Raw genomic sequence first — 13,621 nt, 5'->3', positions numbered from 1 at the left:
ACTTTTGTTTTACTTCAGGGATTTAGATACCCACAAATTGTTAGAACACAATATTTATTTTTTAATTCAGAATGATTGTTAGTACAGTTGCAAAAATCAATATTTGACTTGTATATATGTTAGTAAATGTTATGATGTTATTGGTCATGGATTTTAAAAGTATAGAATAAATTTATCCACCTTCCGAAGACCATTCATTGCTTTGTAATCAGTGAGTACTCTATAATGTAAATATTCCAGGCAAGTATATTTACTTTTTCACATAAAATGGATATTTTTAAATATCAAGAAGAGATTATATGTGAATATAGTATTGACACGAAGTCCCCTATTACAATAGAAAATTAAAAAAAAAAAAAAAAAAAAAAAAAAAAGCAAAAAAAAAAACGGGAAAATTTCCCCAATTTTTCACTGTACTAATGAACTCAAAATCGTTCAATTTTCTTTTTGTCGTGTTTTTGAATTTCCGGATCGGCGCAAAAATCTACTTCCGTTTTCGGTCTTGTTTACATGAGACTTTGAATAAAATGTATTATTATCAGTCTAAGAAAGGAACTAATACTAATTCATTTAAAAAAAAATATGTTTATTATTGAAAAAACGTTACCTGGTGACAACGTTTCTTCGTTAACATTGAATATGCCGTCATAACTTAAATAACGTCACAACCAAAATCCCTAACAGAACCAAAATAGGAATACAGTATTTCCATTTCTCTTAACATTGTTGATTTAAAAAAAAATGAAAGACTACGTGACCATTCACAGGTAATTCCTGCCTCATATTAGTTAAACATACTTGCCTGAATCCACCTCCAGCCCTTCATAAATTTCTTGTGTTGTATGATTGATAATTTATATTATCAATTAAACGCAACATTAAATCTAATTCTTACATGGTGATTTCTACTCGGGTTGGTTTGTGGGGTTTACACCCGGAAGCGGATACGGTATTTTAAATTCTGGATCAGCCGGGTGTTTGCGATGAGAGTATTCTAATAACGATCAAAAGAAGGGGTGTAATATGAGTCAATAACTTGCTCCTAAAATTGCCAAAAAACAAAAAAAAAAACATGAAAGTCCGACACAACGATGTTAATGTATTGATCAATGAACATTGCAATGTAATCTGGACACTTAAGGGTACATAGGTCTCATTTTTGTCACCATGACGCCAAAGACATGTCTTATCAACTTTATCGACAAATAATGCAATTTTATGTCAAAAGCTTCGATCTCAATCTTATGCAATCTACTCAGATGGATGATGCAAAATACAAACATCCCAAATGTATTAACAGAAATATATATAATCAAAACCTTATTTTTCTATTTTCAGGAGGGAAAAATTATTTTCATTGTCTTAACGTATGCCATAATTGTCTTTTTCAGTTCTTTGAGGAACAAAGTGTAATTTCTTTAAACCGGAATGAAATATACAAAAGTATTTAAAAGTTGAGGATTTGAGATTCACTTCTTTGCTGTTTTTGATATCAATTGTTTTATTTTGTTACTTTCCTACGATATGGATACTTCGTCAGACATCATAAATATACATGTAATTGTACCAAGAATAAATTCCCATTTTTAAAGTTCAATTTATTAATTTCAGTTATTGAACTACCTTATGGTTTCTACATATGTATGTCCAAAGACGCTTAAAAACCATTTTTATTGTGACCTGTCAAACTTATGACTTTTACAAAACCATAGTTATTGGAAATTTGTTTTCATAATGTTGTTTAAGAAAGTTAAACTTAATATGCTCATTCACTACATACATATTCCTGCCTTGGTACGTTTTTTTTCCGAAAAGATATGTATGTTGAACCTGATTTATTTGCTAGTCACTTGTATTACAGTTGTTTATGCCTCCGCTATATTAACAAGATTATATGAGAATTCAAAACAATTATAATTGGTTAACGTCATAATAAATCAGAAGTAAAATTGTGTGAAAAAAATTAAAGAGCCCATTCATCTAAATAAAAATAATTCAATCATAAAGTTGAGAATGGAAATGGGGAATGTGTCAAAGAGACAAAAACCCGACCAAATGAAAAAACAACAGCAGCAGGTCACCAACAGGTCTTCAATGTAGCGAGAAATTACCGCACCCGGAGGCGTCCTTCAGCTGGCCCCTAAACAAAGATATATTAGTCCAGTGATAATGAACGCCATACTAATTTTCAAATTGTACACAAGAAACTAAAATAAAAATAATACAAGACTAACAAAGGCCAGAGGCTCCTGACTTGGGACAGGCGCAACCCTCCCCCTATACTTCTAACCCATGTAGAAAAGTAAACGCATAACAATACGCACATTAAAATTCAGTTCAAGAGAAGTCCGAGTCTGATGTCAGAAGATGTAACCAAAGAAAATAAATAAAATGACAATAATACATAAATAACAACAGACTACTAGCAGTTAATAAAATCAACGGTACCAATTTTGTTGCACCAGATGCGCATTTCGACAATACATGTCTCTTCAGTGATGCTCGTGGCCAAAATATTTGAAATCCAAAGCTTATATAAAAGATGAAGAGCTATAATACAAAAGGTCCAAAAAGTATAGCCAAATTCGTGGAAGGAATCAGAGCTTTGCATGAGGGAGATACATTCCTTAATTTATAATAATTTTTAATATTTTGTAACAGCAAATTTTAAAAACACAAAAAATCCGTATTTTCATGCCAGTACCGAGGTACTGGCTACTGGGCTTGTGATACCCTCGGGGACTAATAGTCCACCAGCAGAGGCATCGACCCAGTGGTAGTAATAAAATCAACGGTACCAATTTTGTTGCACCAGATGCGCATTTCGACAATACATGTCTCTTCAGTGATGCTCGTGGCCAAAATATTTGAAATCCAAAGCTTATATAAAAGATGAAGAGCTATAATACAAAAGGTCCAAAAAGTATAGACAAATTCGTGGAAGGAATCAGAGCTTTGCATGAGGGAGATACATTCCTTAATTTATAATAATTTTTAATATTTTGTAACAGCAAATTTTAAAAACACAAAAAATCCGTATTTTCATGCCAGTACCGAGGTACTGGCTACTGGGCTGGTGATACCCTCGGGGACTAATAGTCCACCAGCAGAGGCATCGACCCAGTGGTAGTAATAAAATCAACGGTACCAATTTTGTTGCACCAGATGCGCATTTCGACAATACATGTCTCTTCAGTGATGCTCGTGGCCAAAATATTTGAAATCCAAAGCTTATATAAAAGATGAAGAGCTATAATACAAAAGGTCCAAAAAGTATAGCCAAATTCGTGGAAGGAATCAGAGCTTTGCATGAGGGAGATACATTCCTTAATTTATAATAATTTTTAATATTTTGTAACAGCAAATTTTAAAAACACAAAAAATCCGTATTTTCATGCCAGTACCGAGGTACTGGCTACTGGGCTGGTGATACCCTCGGGGACTAATAGTCCACCAGCAGAGGCATCGACCTAGTGGTAGTAATAAAATCAACGGTACCAATTTTGTTGCACCAGATGCGCATTTCGACAATACATGTCTCTTCAGTGATGCTCGTGGCCAAAATATTTGAAATCCAAAGCTTATATAAAAGATGAAGAGCTATAATACAAAAGGTCCAAAAAGTATAGCCAAATTCGTGGAAGGAATCAGAGCTTTGCATGAGGGAGATACATTCCTTAATTTATAATAATTTTTAATATTTTGTAACAGCAAATTTAAAAAACACAAAAAATCCGTATTTTCATGCCAGTACCGAGGTACTGGCTACTGGGCTGGTGATAACTGACATGCCAGCTCCAGACTTCAATTAAACTGACTGTAAGATTATAATTTTATCATATGAACATCAGGCACAATCCTTCCCGTTAGGAGTTTAGTATCATACCATCATAACATATATGAGAAGAACATAACCCGTGTCATGCCAACAACTATTTTTAGAATAAAAGTGTTTAGTTCCGATGCAAAGACCTTATCAGTGACTCAATATTAAAGCCAAAATAGGCAATCTTTAATGACTTGACAACAGTATCATAATTATATCCCTTCTAAATAAGTCTACTGAAAGGTTTTGTAAGTTTATGAGGTGAAAACTGACAACTTTGTGCTTAATAAAGAATATTTCCATAACAAAAATGGATGTGAAATACCTGAACGTATTAGAACATGAAGCATGTTGAGCTATATTTACGAATGATGTCTTTATACCGATGATAAAATTTAGTAAATGTTTTGACTAGTTTGTAATATCGAAAACCCTGGTGTAATAATTTTTCAGAAATACATAAATTATACATACATACAAACAACAGTCTGTCAATGACGCTTTAAAATGTCGTATCACGTATCATATTTTAACACAAACAAATGCTACACACTTTACCATTTTACTTGGAACCTCACCTTTACAAACACCCACGGCTGACATCGTCTTTATGTTGATGTTCTCATGCAGTTGTATTGATCCTGGCACAGCATTGATTTCTGACGTTATCACGTGTATAACATAAAACCCATAACATGGTCGAAACTAAAGTATTTTCTTTCGTTTTATTGGATACAGAAATCACATCAAAAATATTTATAGTTTTGTTTCATACTATTGATTAGCGAATTGAAGATATGCCTCCAAAACGTTACAAGTATCAGTAAATAAACAAAACTTACAATATGATTATGCCCTTATAATAAGTCCATAAACCAAGTTGATAGATTTGATTGAAACTGCACCACGTAATATCATTCATTCAGGGGGAATTAATATTAAAATGAAGCCTATCAGATATTCATAAATAGAAAGAGTTAGGGAGCAACTATGTCTGTTGAATTAAGGACATTTTTTATGACTAATGTCTATGTACTCTTTTGAAAACAGTGTTGCGGTTTTAAAATAATGATTTAATCATAAAATATTACTAATGAAAATAAAAGTACCAGTGTTTACAAATAGTGTATGTACACTTTATTTGCTAACAAATACACTTTTAATAATAGTATGTAGTTGGAAAGTACCGGTTAGGGAATTATTTATAAAACATTCTAACATCAATCTTCGGTCACAAGCTATGACATACATATAATATGATGTACAGGGGAAGTTCGAGGGATAAGAACAAGATGACACGTTAGACCATGTTAACAAGTTTTTTACTGATATACTTGCACATTAATTTAACACTTTGTATAATAATCCGGAAATAGTAACTTATACCACTTCCTGTAGGTGACAGTTTTTAAAGTGAACATTTATCATAATTTAGAAGAATGTAATCAATTATTTTAAAAACATAGATTAAAGTGGTACAATTACAAAGTTTTAAGTGTTTTAGTTGGTTTAAATATATCTTAGAAAATTTGTGTGCACAGTATGTATATCGGTGAAATAGAGCTCCAGATAGCTTCAACTGATTTGTGACGTATTGAAATATTTGCATCATTTGGATTGAAATTAATAGTGATACGGTGTATACAAAACAATGGTCAGATCTTATAGTGGGACTGCTACCGTTATATTTGTCTTCTTACTACTATCTATTAATGGACAAATTAGTTCACAAAACAAAGAAGTTGGAAGGAAACAGCCACGTAATTAGTTTATATCATTATTATTTTTATTTTTTACGGAATATGTGTTTCAGAAGTAGGCCTATTTATCTGAAATTTGATATTGTTTTTGCAAGAACTTCTACGAGAAGTTTTTATATGCTTGTGTTCAAGAGGTTTTTTTTTTAGTTATCTGCTTGCGCAAAGTAGGTGTGATCAAAATTGTTCCTGATCTAGTTTCTAACTTTTAATACATTGATAAACGTACATTGTAGCAACACTTGCTAATTATTTTTCAAGACGCGAAGGTATTATGAGTTATTATTTTTTTTAAAATGTTCAGATCTGTACAACTTTAGAATCCATTTTCCATAACAAAAGAAAATCTTGATCAGTATTCAATATAATGCATATAAAAAGTTTTCTGACAAATGTTTAAATGCCACGAAACATAAAACAAATCTGCATTTCGCATTATTTATGTCAGATCTTCTAATGATGGTTAAGACAGATTTTAGACCATCTTCAAGTCTGTTGAATTGTTGTGAATTTACTTAGTTTAGATAAAAGTTTATTTTGAAAACAAAATACAAAACAGTATTTCTTTTCCAATTGATGTCCAAAGTTGATTCCCACTTTTAAAAGGATGATTTGACAACAACATATTTGTGTAGTCCTCGAGTCTTTTAATGATTTCTAGGGCTTCGTCAGAAATATTTATGATTGTGAACTAATTACATTTATCTTATAGTTTTTTTTACATTCTATTACTAAATAAAAACTCTTTTAATCTTCATTAATGTGTTTCCTATCAAAATTCGTATTCACAAAAAAAAAAAACAGAAAACTGAGTAGATCCATCTTGACTATTGATCAAACTTTTCTGTTGTCTTTCAATGTTATGCCAACTGATTACAACGCAAATTGTTATTTTTGGTCTCGATTTGATACAATTAATGATAATATATTATGATAAGCAGAAGAAGTTCATTCTGTTACCTATTCTATCATCGGACGTGGACTTCTTTTTCTTTTCTTTTTTTTTTTTAAATGCAATTTACTCATTGTTATGATGTATGTTTTTTTTGTTTTCATTGGCTAGAACTATAGCAAAGGGTTGATTTTCTATAAAACCCTGTGACATATTCAACCTGTCTCAAGTTTTGATCATCAAAACTTAGTAAGTCCTGAGTTGGTTTTTTACAATTTGTTTAATTTTGGTTTATTAGTATGTTTCTGCGTCGATTTCGCTGAACTAGAAAACACAACTTCTTATAGTACCGATGAGGGCCGCCTCTAGGTGCGATGTTTTCTCAAAGTATTTAAGACCCACTGATTGCCTAGGGTTGTTTTCTGTACTCTGGTCAGGTTATTGTCTCTTTTACACACTCTATGTTTCCATTATCTACTCTATATATAAATGCATAAATGGGGAAACGGGTTGAAGTCACGTGGTGTAAATCATATCAATGAAAAAAATAGGTTTTTGTCATATATATGAACTTAGGCTATTTGTATCTATGTTTGTTTGAAACGTGGCGTTGCCGTCTCGGTGCGTTAATTTGCTTATTTTGTTGTGTCGAATGACGATTGGCAAATATGTCATACACACTTTTATCGATATTAAACGCTTTTACGTGTTGTGCATGTGTAAGTCAGGCAATCGTGACTGTTTGTTGTTCGTTGTTATTTGTTGTTTCCCTTTGTGTTTTCTTAGAATATTCGGTGGTTGGTGTTTTCCGCTGTACTCTCCAATACTAGTATTCTGTTGCAATTCTTGTTTTCCTTGTAATGTATTATACAACTTTGAAAAAATGAAAGCAACGCGTTAAATAATGTCATGCGTCCGAAGATTACCTTCACCAGGAACACTCACATCCTGATATTAGAAAGGCAAGGATGTTTTCCATTCGTTTGATGTGTTTGGACTTTTGATTTTGCCTTTTGATTTTTGATTTTCCTTTTTGAATTTTCCTCGGAGTTTAGTATTTTTGTGTTTTTACTTTTACGAGCCTAAACAGTTGAAGAGCTATTCCACAAAAAAAATCTAGCAAATAGCCAAATGCATTTAGAGTCAACAATGCCTAAAGAGATTGAAACCTTATTCTCTTTATAATTGCAAAGTTTATAAACGGACAATTTGATAAAAGTTTGTTATAAATTATATGTCAGTAGTACTGGCTACTGAGCTGATGATACCCTCGGGGACTTCTAGTCCAACAGCAGAGGTATCGACATATAGTGCTGTACAAAATGAAAACAACACGTTGTCTTATACCTTACGTTGTTGGTTATCTTTGTAGTGTTTTCATTTCAGCTAAACTTGTGTGCCGATTCTGCCAACAGAAATGTTACTGTACCTGTGTTTGCAGCTACTGCATGACTAAAGTGTGTACCGAACCATCGAACGAAAAGCATTGTGACTGCAATAGATTAAAAAGGCCATGGAATTCTGAAAGCATGCACGGGATAGACCTATCACAAAGATAACCGATTCTGCCACAGGTGTAGAACGGAAGATTATCAGTTCCATATTACAGAACTTATTCTGCAGCAGAACTATTTAATAACTATTTGAATATATTTTATATGAAAATTTCTAATTAAAAATTTAGAATTATTTAGAATATAATTTTATCAAATAAACAAATAGATATAGAAAGATGTGGTATGAGTGTACATGTGACAACTCTCCATCCAAATAACATGGACTTATTTAACACTTTTTTGTGTTTATGTCTCCTCTCAAGTTTAATACTTCTAAGCTTTTCACACACTTGGGTCAACGGCATATTTTCTGCATAAAATCTATACTATGAAAAAAGTTGCATTATACTTAAAATATGTTTTGTTAGTAAATTTTAAATTTATTTACCATTATATAATTTCATTCAAAACCACATTACAAAAGATATCATGTGTTACAAAGAAAAATAATCTCACCTAAAATGGCTGTGCCTTCTCTAAGGTGACACACTTTTTATCTGATCACATATTTGGTCACCAGTATACCCTATAATGGTTTTTCAATAAAAGGATATCTTCTGTATAAGAATCTATACTATAAAACTAGGTGCATTATAAGTTAATTATCTTCCTAATTTGTTCATCGTCACATTCGCCATTATCCTTCATAAACCAATGACCCCACTGTTTAGCACGTTTCATCTTTTTTCTTCTTCCAATTATCCAATTATTATGTATAACATATGGATGCCATGCTATACGTCGTGACTTGGATGCCTTGATCAACTTTCCATCCGGGAACTCTGAAAAGGGCGTCATAGTAGCTTTCATCCCACCATATTTGTTTAAAACCAGCCGATTTAAGTACACTTGATCATTTTCCATTTTGGTAACCGCTTTTTCTGGTGGCCAGTTTTTAATAGTATCTTCTTATTTCATCCTCATTCTATTTAATTCGTGTAACACCTTAATAGTGGGCCTCGTTGGAAACATGTAAACAAAACCTCCATTAACGGAATTAGAACCAGGATAAATCATACTATGAACAAACACCATGTCTGACGTATTAGCATACGACTGTTATAACGGGATAGGGTTTTTTTTTATCCATAGGGAGTCGCATTCAAACAGAAAAGTTTCTATATTATTCTCTAGTAGGAAAACAGTATTTCAGTCCTTCGGTCTAATAGACGTAAATAGCCCACGTGACTATAGTATTGACCTTTGAAGATACGATTTTACACTCAGTACGACGATGTTGATTTCCGATGAAATTGATAGAAGTTTATCCTTTGTTAGAGAATTTGTCGTTATAATTAATACCTACAAATAACAATTGAAAAATTGTTTTTGGTAATATTTACGTTGAAACGTTTTCGGTCTTTTATACGTTATCAAAGCGTAGGATATTTCAAATAAATACTCTCGTAAACAATTAAACGTATTTGTACAATAACAGTTCACCTGTGCCCAAATGGACCTTCGATTAATATGTCTAGCAGAGTTTAATAAACATCTTAAAAGTTGGGACAACCGTCAACTTACGGCAGCAACGATATTTGTGTATCATACATTTTGTCGATAACTCATAACTCATAAACCATAAATTCTTTTGTTTGTTACAGTCAGTTAAGGGTTACTAGGACATTCAAAACTTAGTATATAAACTGATCAAGCCGCTATAATATTAATAGCGAGTTTCTTGATAGTCTAGGTAAGTCTCTTGGTTTTGAAAATAATTAAGATTTAAAACTATTTTGCTTTTAATCTTATTTTGGAAAAAAATAAAGCTTATAAGTAACTAATATTTGAATTCAGAGGTTTATTTTAACAGTAATTATCATTGTTATGTTTTCGTATTTAACTTGAATTGTTTGTAGAATTTTATTAATGTTTTCAACTATTTTGACATCAAAATGTGAAATTATATTGACTGTATTTATTTAAATGTTTTCTGTATTAAACTAATAGCGAGTTTCTTGATATTCTAGGTGTCAGTCAATCCCGGCCTGCCTCCATAACGACAGCTATGCCATGCACCATCATAGTCATTGTCACAGCTAGTTTCCCCCACAACATGTAAAGATCCAAACATCAGCTCTCACAAATGTAGTTCGTGTGTCGAGAGGCTAGCTAAGGGAAAAGAACAGTTAGTAAACCAAGATACCGTACACAATTATCAATAAATTTCTTGTTATGATATAAGTACTGTAAAAACTTAACAAAACTACAAAATCTTGGCATTGAACCTTGAAAATAAGATCAAGGTCAGAAGATTATAATCTAACGTACAGTGCTAATGTAGTATCTGTGAAAGAGACCAAACTATGAGACCGAAAATCTATCATTATACAATGAACCAGGAAAATAGGGTCAAGGTCAAAGTTAACCTGTCAACCGAACATGGACACCTTATAAACCTTCCAAACATCAGATATAGTATAAAAATAACATCTAGTATGATTGCCAATGAGACAACTGTCCACAAGAGACTAAAATGACACAGACATTAACAACAAAAGTTCACCGTATGGATTTCAACAATGAGTAAAAGACTTGAAATTGAAAATTAACCATTAAAATTATATGAAGTTCAGATCAAACCTGCCAGACGGACATGTTCATATTATAATCATTTTATACACAAAACAGTTTTACTATTCCTCATAGTGGTTGTGACATGGACATACTCACAAAACTTCGACCTTGGTCACTTAGAAAGCTCTCTCTATTTTTTGGTCAATTGTTGTTTTTTATTAATGTATTAATACCTACCTATCAATGGATTCTAACAGTTGTTGTATTGAAACCCTCACCTACTTGTATATGAATAAACTCATCATAGATACCAGGACTAAATTTAGTTTATACGCCAGACGCGCGTTTCGTCTACAAAAGACTCATCAGTGACGCTCGAATCAAATATTGCTAAGGTAGTCTATGTCTGAGGTAGAAAAGCCTTAGTATTTCAAAAAAATCGAAATTTTGTTTACAGTAAATTTATCAATATAACCATATCAATCACAATTCATGTCAGCACAAAAAGTGCTTACTAATGAGCTTGTGATACCCTCGTGGAAATCAAATTCCACCAGCAGTGGCATCGACCCAGTGGTTGTAAATAAACTTATCCATTGAATTCCAATATATTATGTGTCAAATTCTTTTTTTACCTGATGATGAATTCCCATATTTTATGTTTAAAAACCTTTGATTACCTAAAGACGAATTCCCATATGTTATGTTTCAAAATCTTTGTTTACCTGACGACCCATATATTATGTTTTTTTTTAAATCCCTGCTCTCTTGTCTATGAATTTCAATATGTTATGTTTGAACATCTTTTTTACCTGACGACCCATATGTTTTGTTTAAAACTATTTGATTACTTGACGATGAATTCCAATATGGTATGATTTAAATCTTTGCTTACCTGACGACCCATATGTTAAGATTTAAATCTTTGCTTACCTGACGACCCATATGTTATGCTTTAAAAATTTGCTTAACTGACGACCCATACATGTATGTTATGTTTTAAAACTTTTGCTTACCAGACGACCCATATGTTAAGTTTTAAAACTTTTGCTTACATATGTTAAGTTTTAAAACTTTTGCTTCCCTGACGACCCATATGTTAAGTTTTAAAACTTTTGCTTCCCTGACGACCCATATGTTAAGTTTTAAAACTTTTGCTTCCCTGACGACCCATATGTTAAGTTTTAAAACTTTTGCTTACCTGACGACCCATATGTTAAGTTTTAAAACTTTTGCTTACCTGACGACCCATATGTTAAGTTTTAAAACTTTTGCTTACCTGACGACCCATATGTTAAGTTTTAAAACTTTTGCTTACCTGACGACCCATATGTTAAGTTTTAAAACTTTTGCTTACCTGACGACCCATATGTTAAGTTTTAAAACTTTTGCTTACCTGACGACCCATATGTTAAGTTTTAAAACTTTTGCTTACCTGACGACCCATATGTTAAGTTTTAAAACTTTTGCTTACCTGACGACCCATATGTTAAGTTTTAAAACTTTTGCTTACCTGACGACCCATATGTTAAGTTTTAAAACTTTTGCTTACCTGACGACCCATATGTTAAGTTTTAAAACTTTTGCTTACCTGACGACCCATATGTTAAGTTTTAAAACTTTTGCTTACCTGACGACCTATATGTTAAGTTTTAAAACTTTTGCTTACCTGACGACCCATATGTTAAGTTTTAAAACTTTTGCTTACCTGACGACCCATATGTTAAGTTTTTAAACTTTTGCTTACCTGACGACCTATATGTTAAGTTTTAAATTTTTTGCTTACCTGACGACCTATATGTTAAGTTTTTAAACTTTTGCTTACCTGACGACCCATATGTTAAGTTTTAAAATTTCTGCTTACCTGACGATGAATTCCCATATGTTTTGTATTACATAACCAATTGCAGACTAATTGCATGAACCCATCATTTATTAGAGTCACTAAAACTGGTTTGCTTGAAATGCTTTTTGCTGTTTTCAGTATAACATTTAGCTCCTGTGAATATTCAGAGCTGAAGTCCAGTTTCTTTAGATAATTGACACCTGGTTCTTTCTGCGTTGTGTTTGAAGAGGGTCTTGGAAAAAACATTTTCCACTTTTCCGTTTTTAGCATGTTTTGATACTATGTTGTGCTGAATTATAAGTATAACCACACACATCAAAATTAACCATAACTGACTTATTTTGATTTTCATAGTATTTTCTGATTGGTTCTATGTCTCTGTCGAGTATCCAATCACATTTGTTTTCTGCTTCTCCTCCACGATGTGATGTTAAAAAAGTAGATGCTGAAAATAAGTAAAATCGTATATGTTTCATACACAAGCATGCATAATTCATATGGCTCAACGATATTTAAAGGTAGAACAGCAGTATTACTTTTACGGGCAATAGGTAGCTCTTTAGTAGAACTTACTTGGTCAGAGTATCTGAAAACTGCAATTGTGGTTATTCAAATATCAGGAATGATGATTTATTCATTACACAAAACAGCACCGTATCCAAAAAGAAATTGGGATTCGACAAAAACAGCAAAGATGACAAATCGTTGAAGTCCTTTGAAACTTGACTTTAAAAGTCAAAGAAGCATTCATTAAGTTTAATCCTTTCAAAGTTGTATGTTGTAATATTGCAGTGAAGAATTCGTAAGTTATTTAAAACACAGTTGACACGTTAAGAACTGTCCGCAGATCGAGGCCAATGCCTATCAACCTCCACTCACTCGCTTCCCTAACCCAGCACGTTGTACATGCATTTGGGTTGCTTGATAGAATTCATTGTTTAGACAATGACAATTTAAAATTTATGGTTTCAGCCAATCATTTAATCTCTTTATCACCTATGTGTTAAATAGACACATTGATTCAATCTGAAAGATATATGCAGAATCATGAAAGAAGTCTGGGGTTTGTTTATTGTGTCATTCAGACATCAATAGTCAAGTTAAAAATCAGTCTGATTTCCTGCTTATTCTTGCAGCTCGTAGTGTTTCCTCTTTCTACAATCGCTTTATCCCACATACATTGAAAATCTGTCTATAAGGATTTGTCTCCACTTTGATGTAGAGCTA

The 13,621-nt window shown here is 32.3% G+C and overlaps 1 protein-coding gene across 1 annotated transcript; it reads right to left on the bottom strand.

Moving 5' to 3' along the window:
• Positions 1–8,551: 8,551 nt before the first annotated feature.
• On the bottom strand, positions 8,552–12,640 carry LOC134692580 (uncharacterized). The gene is made up of 4 exons (XM_063553038.1): positions 12,413–12,640; positions 9,098–9,171; positions 9,015–9,049; positions 8,552–8,912 (listed from the first exon to the last, which is right to left on the bottom strand). The coding sequence occupies exons 1-4, from the start codon at positions 12,638–12,640 to the stop codon at positions 8,623–8,625; spliced, it is 627 nt and encodes a 208-aa protein (XP_063409108.1). The 3' UTR covers positions 8,552–8,622.
• Positions 12,641–13,621: the final 981 nt, after the last annotated feature.

Source organism: Mytilus trossulus, chromosome 12 (assembly GCF_036588685.1).
Source record: "Mytilus trossulus isolate FHL-02 chromosome 12, PNRI_Mtr1.1.1.hap1, whole genome shotgun sequence".
NCBI classification, from domain to species: Eukaryota; Metazoa; Mollusca; class Bivalvia; order Mytilida; family Mytilidae; genus Mytilus; species Mytilus trossulus.
Note: the sequence above shows the minus strand (reverse complement) of the source record. Positions and strands in the feature narration are given on the sequence as shown.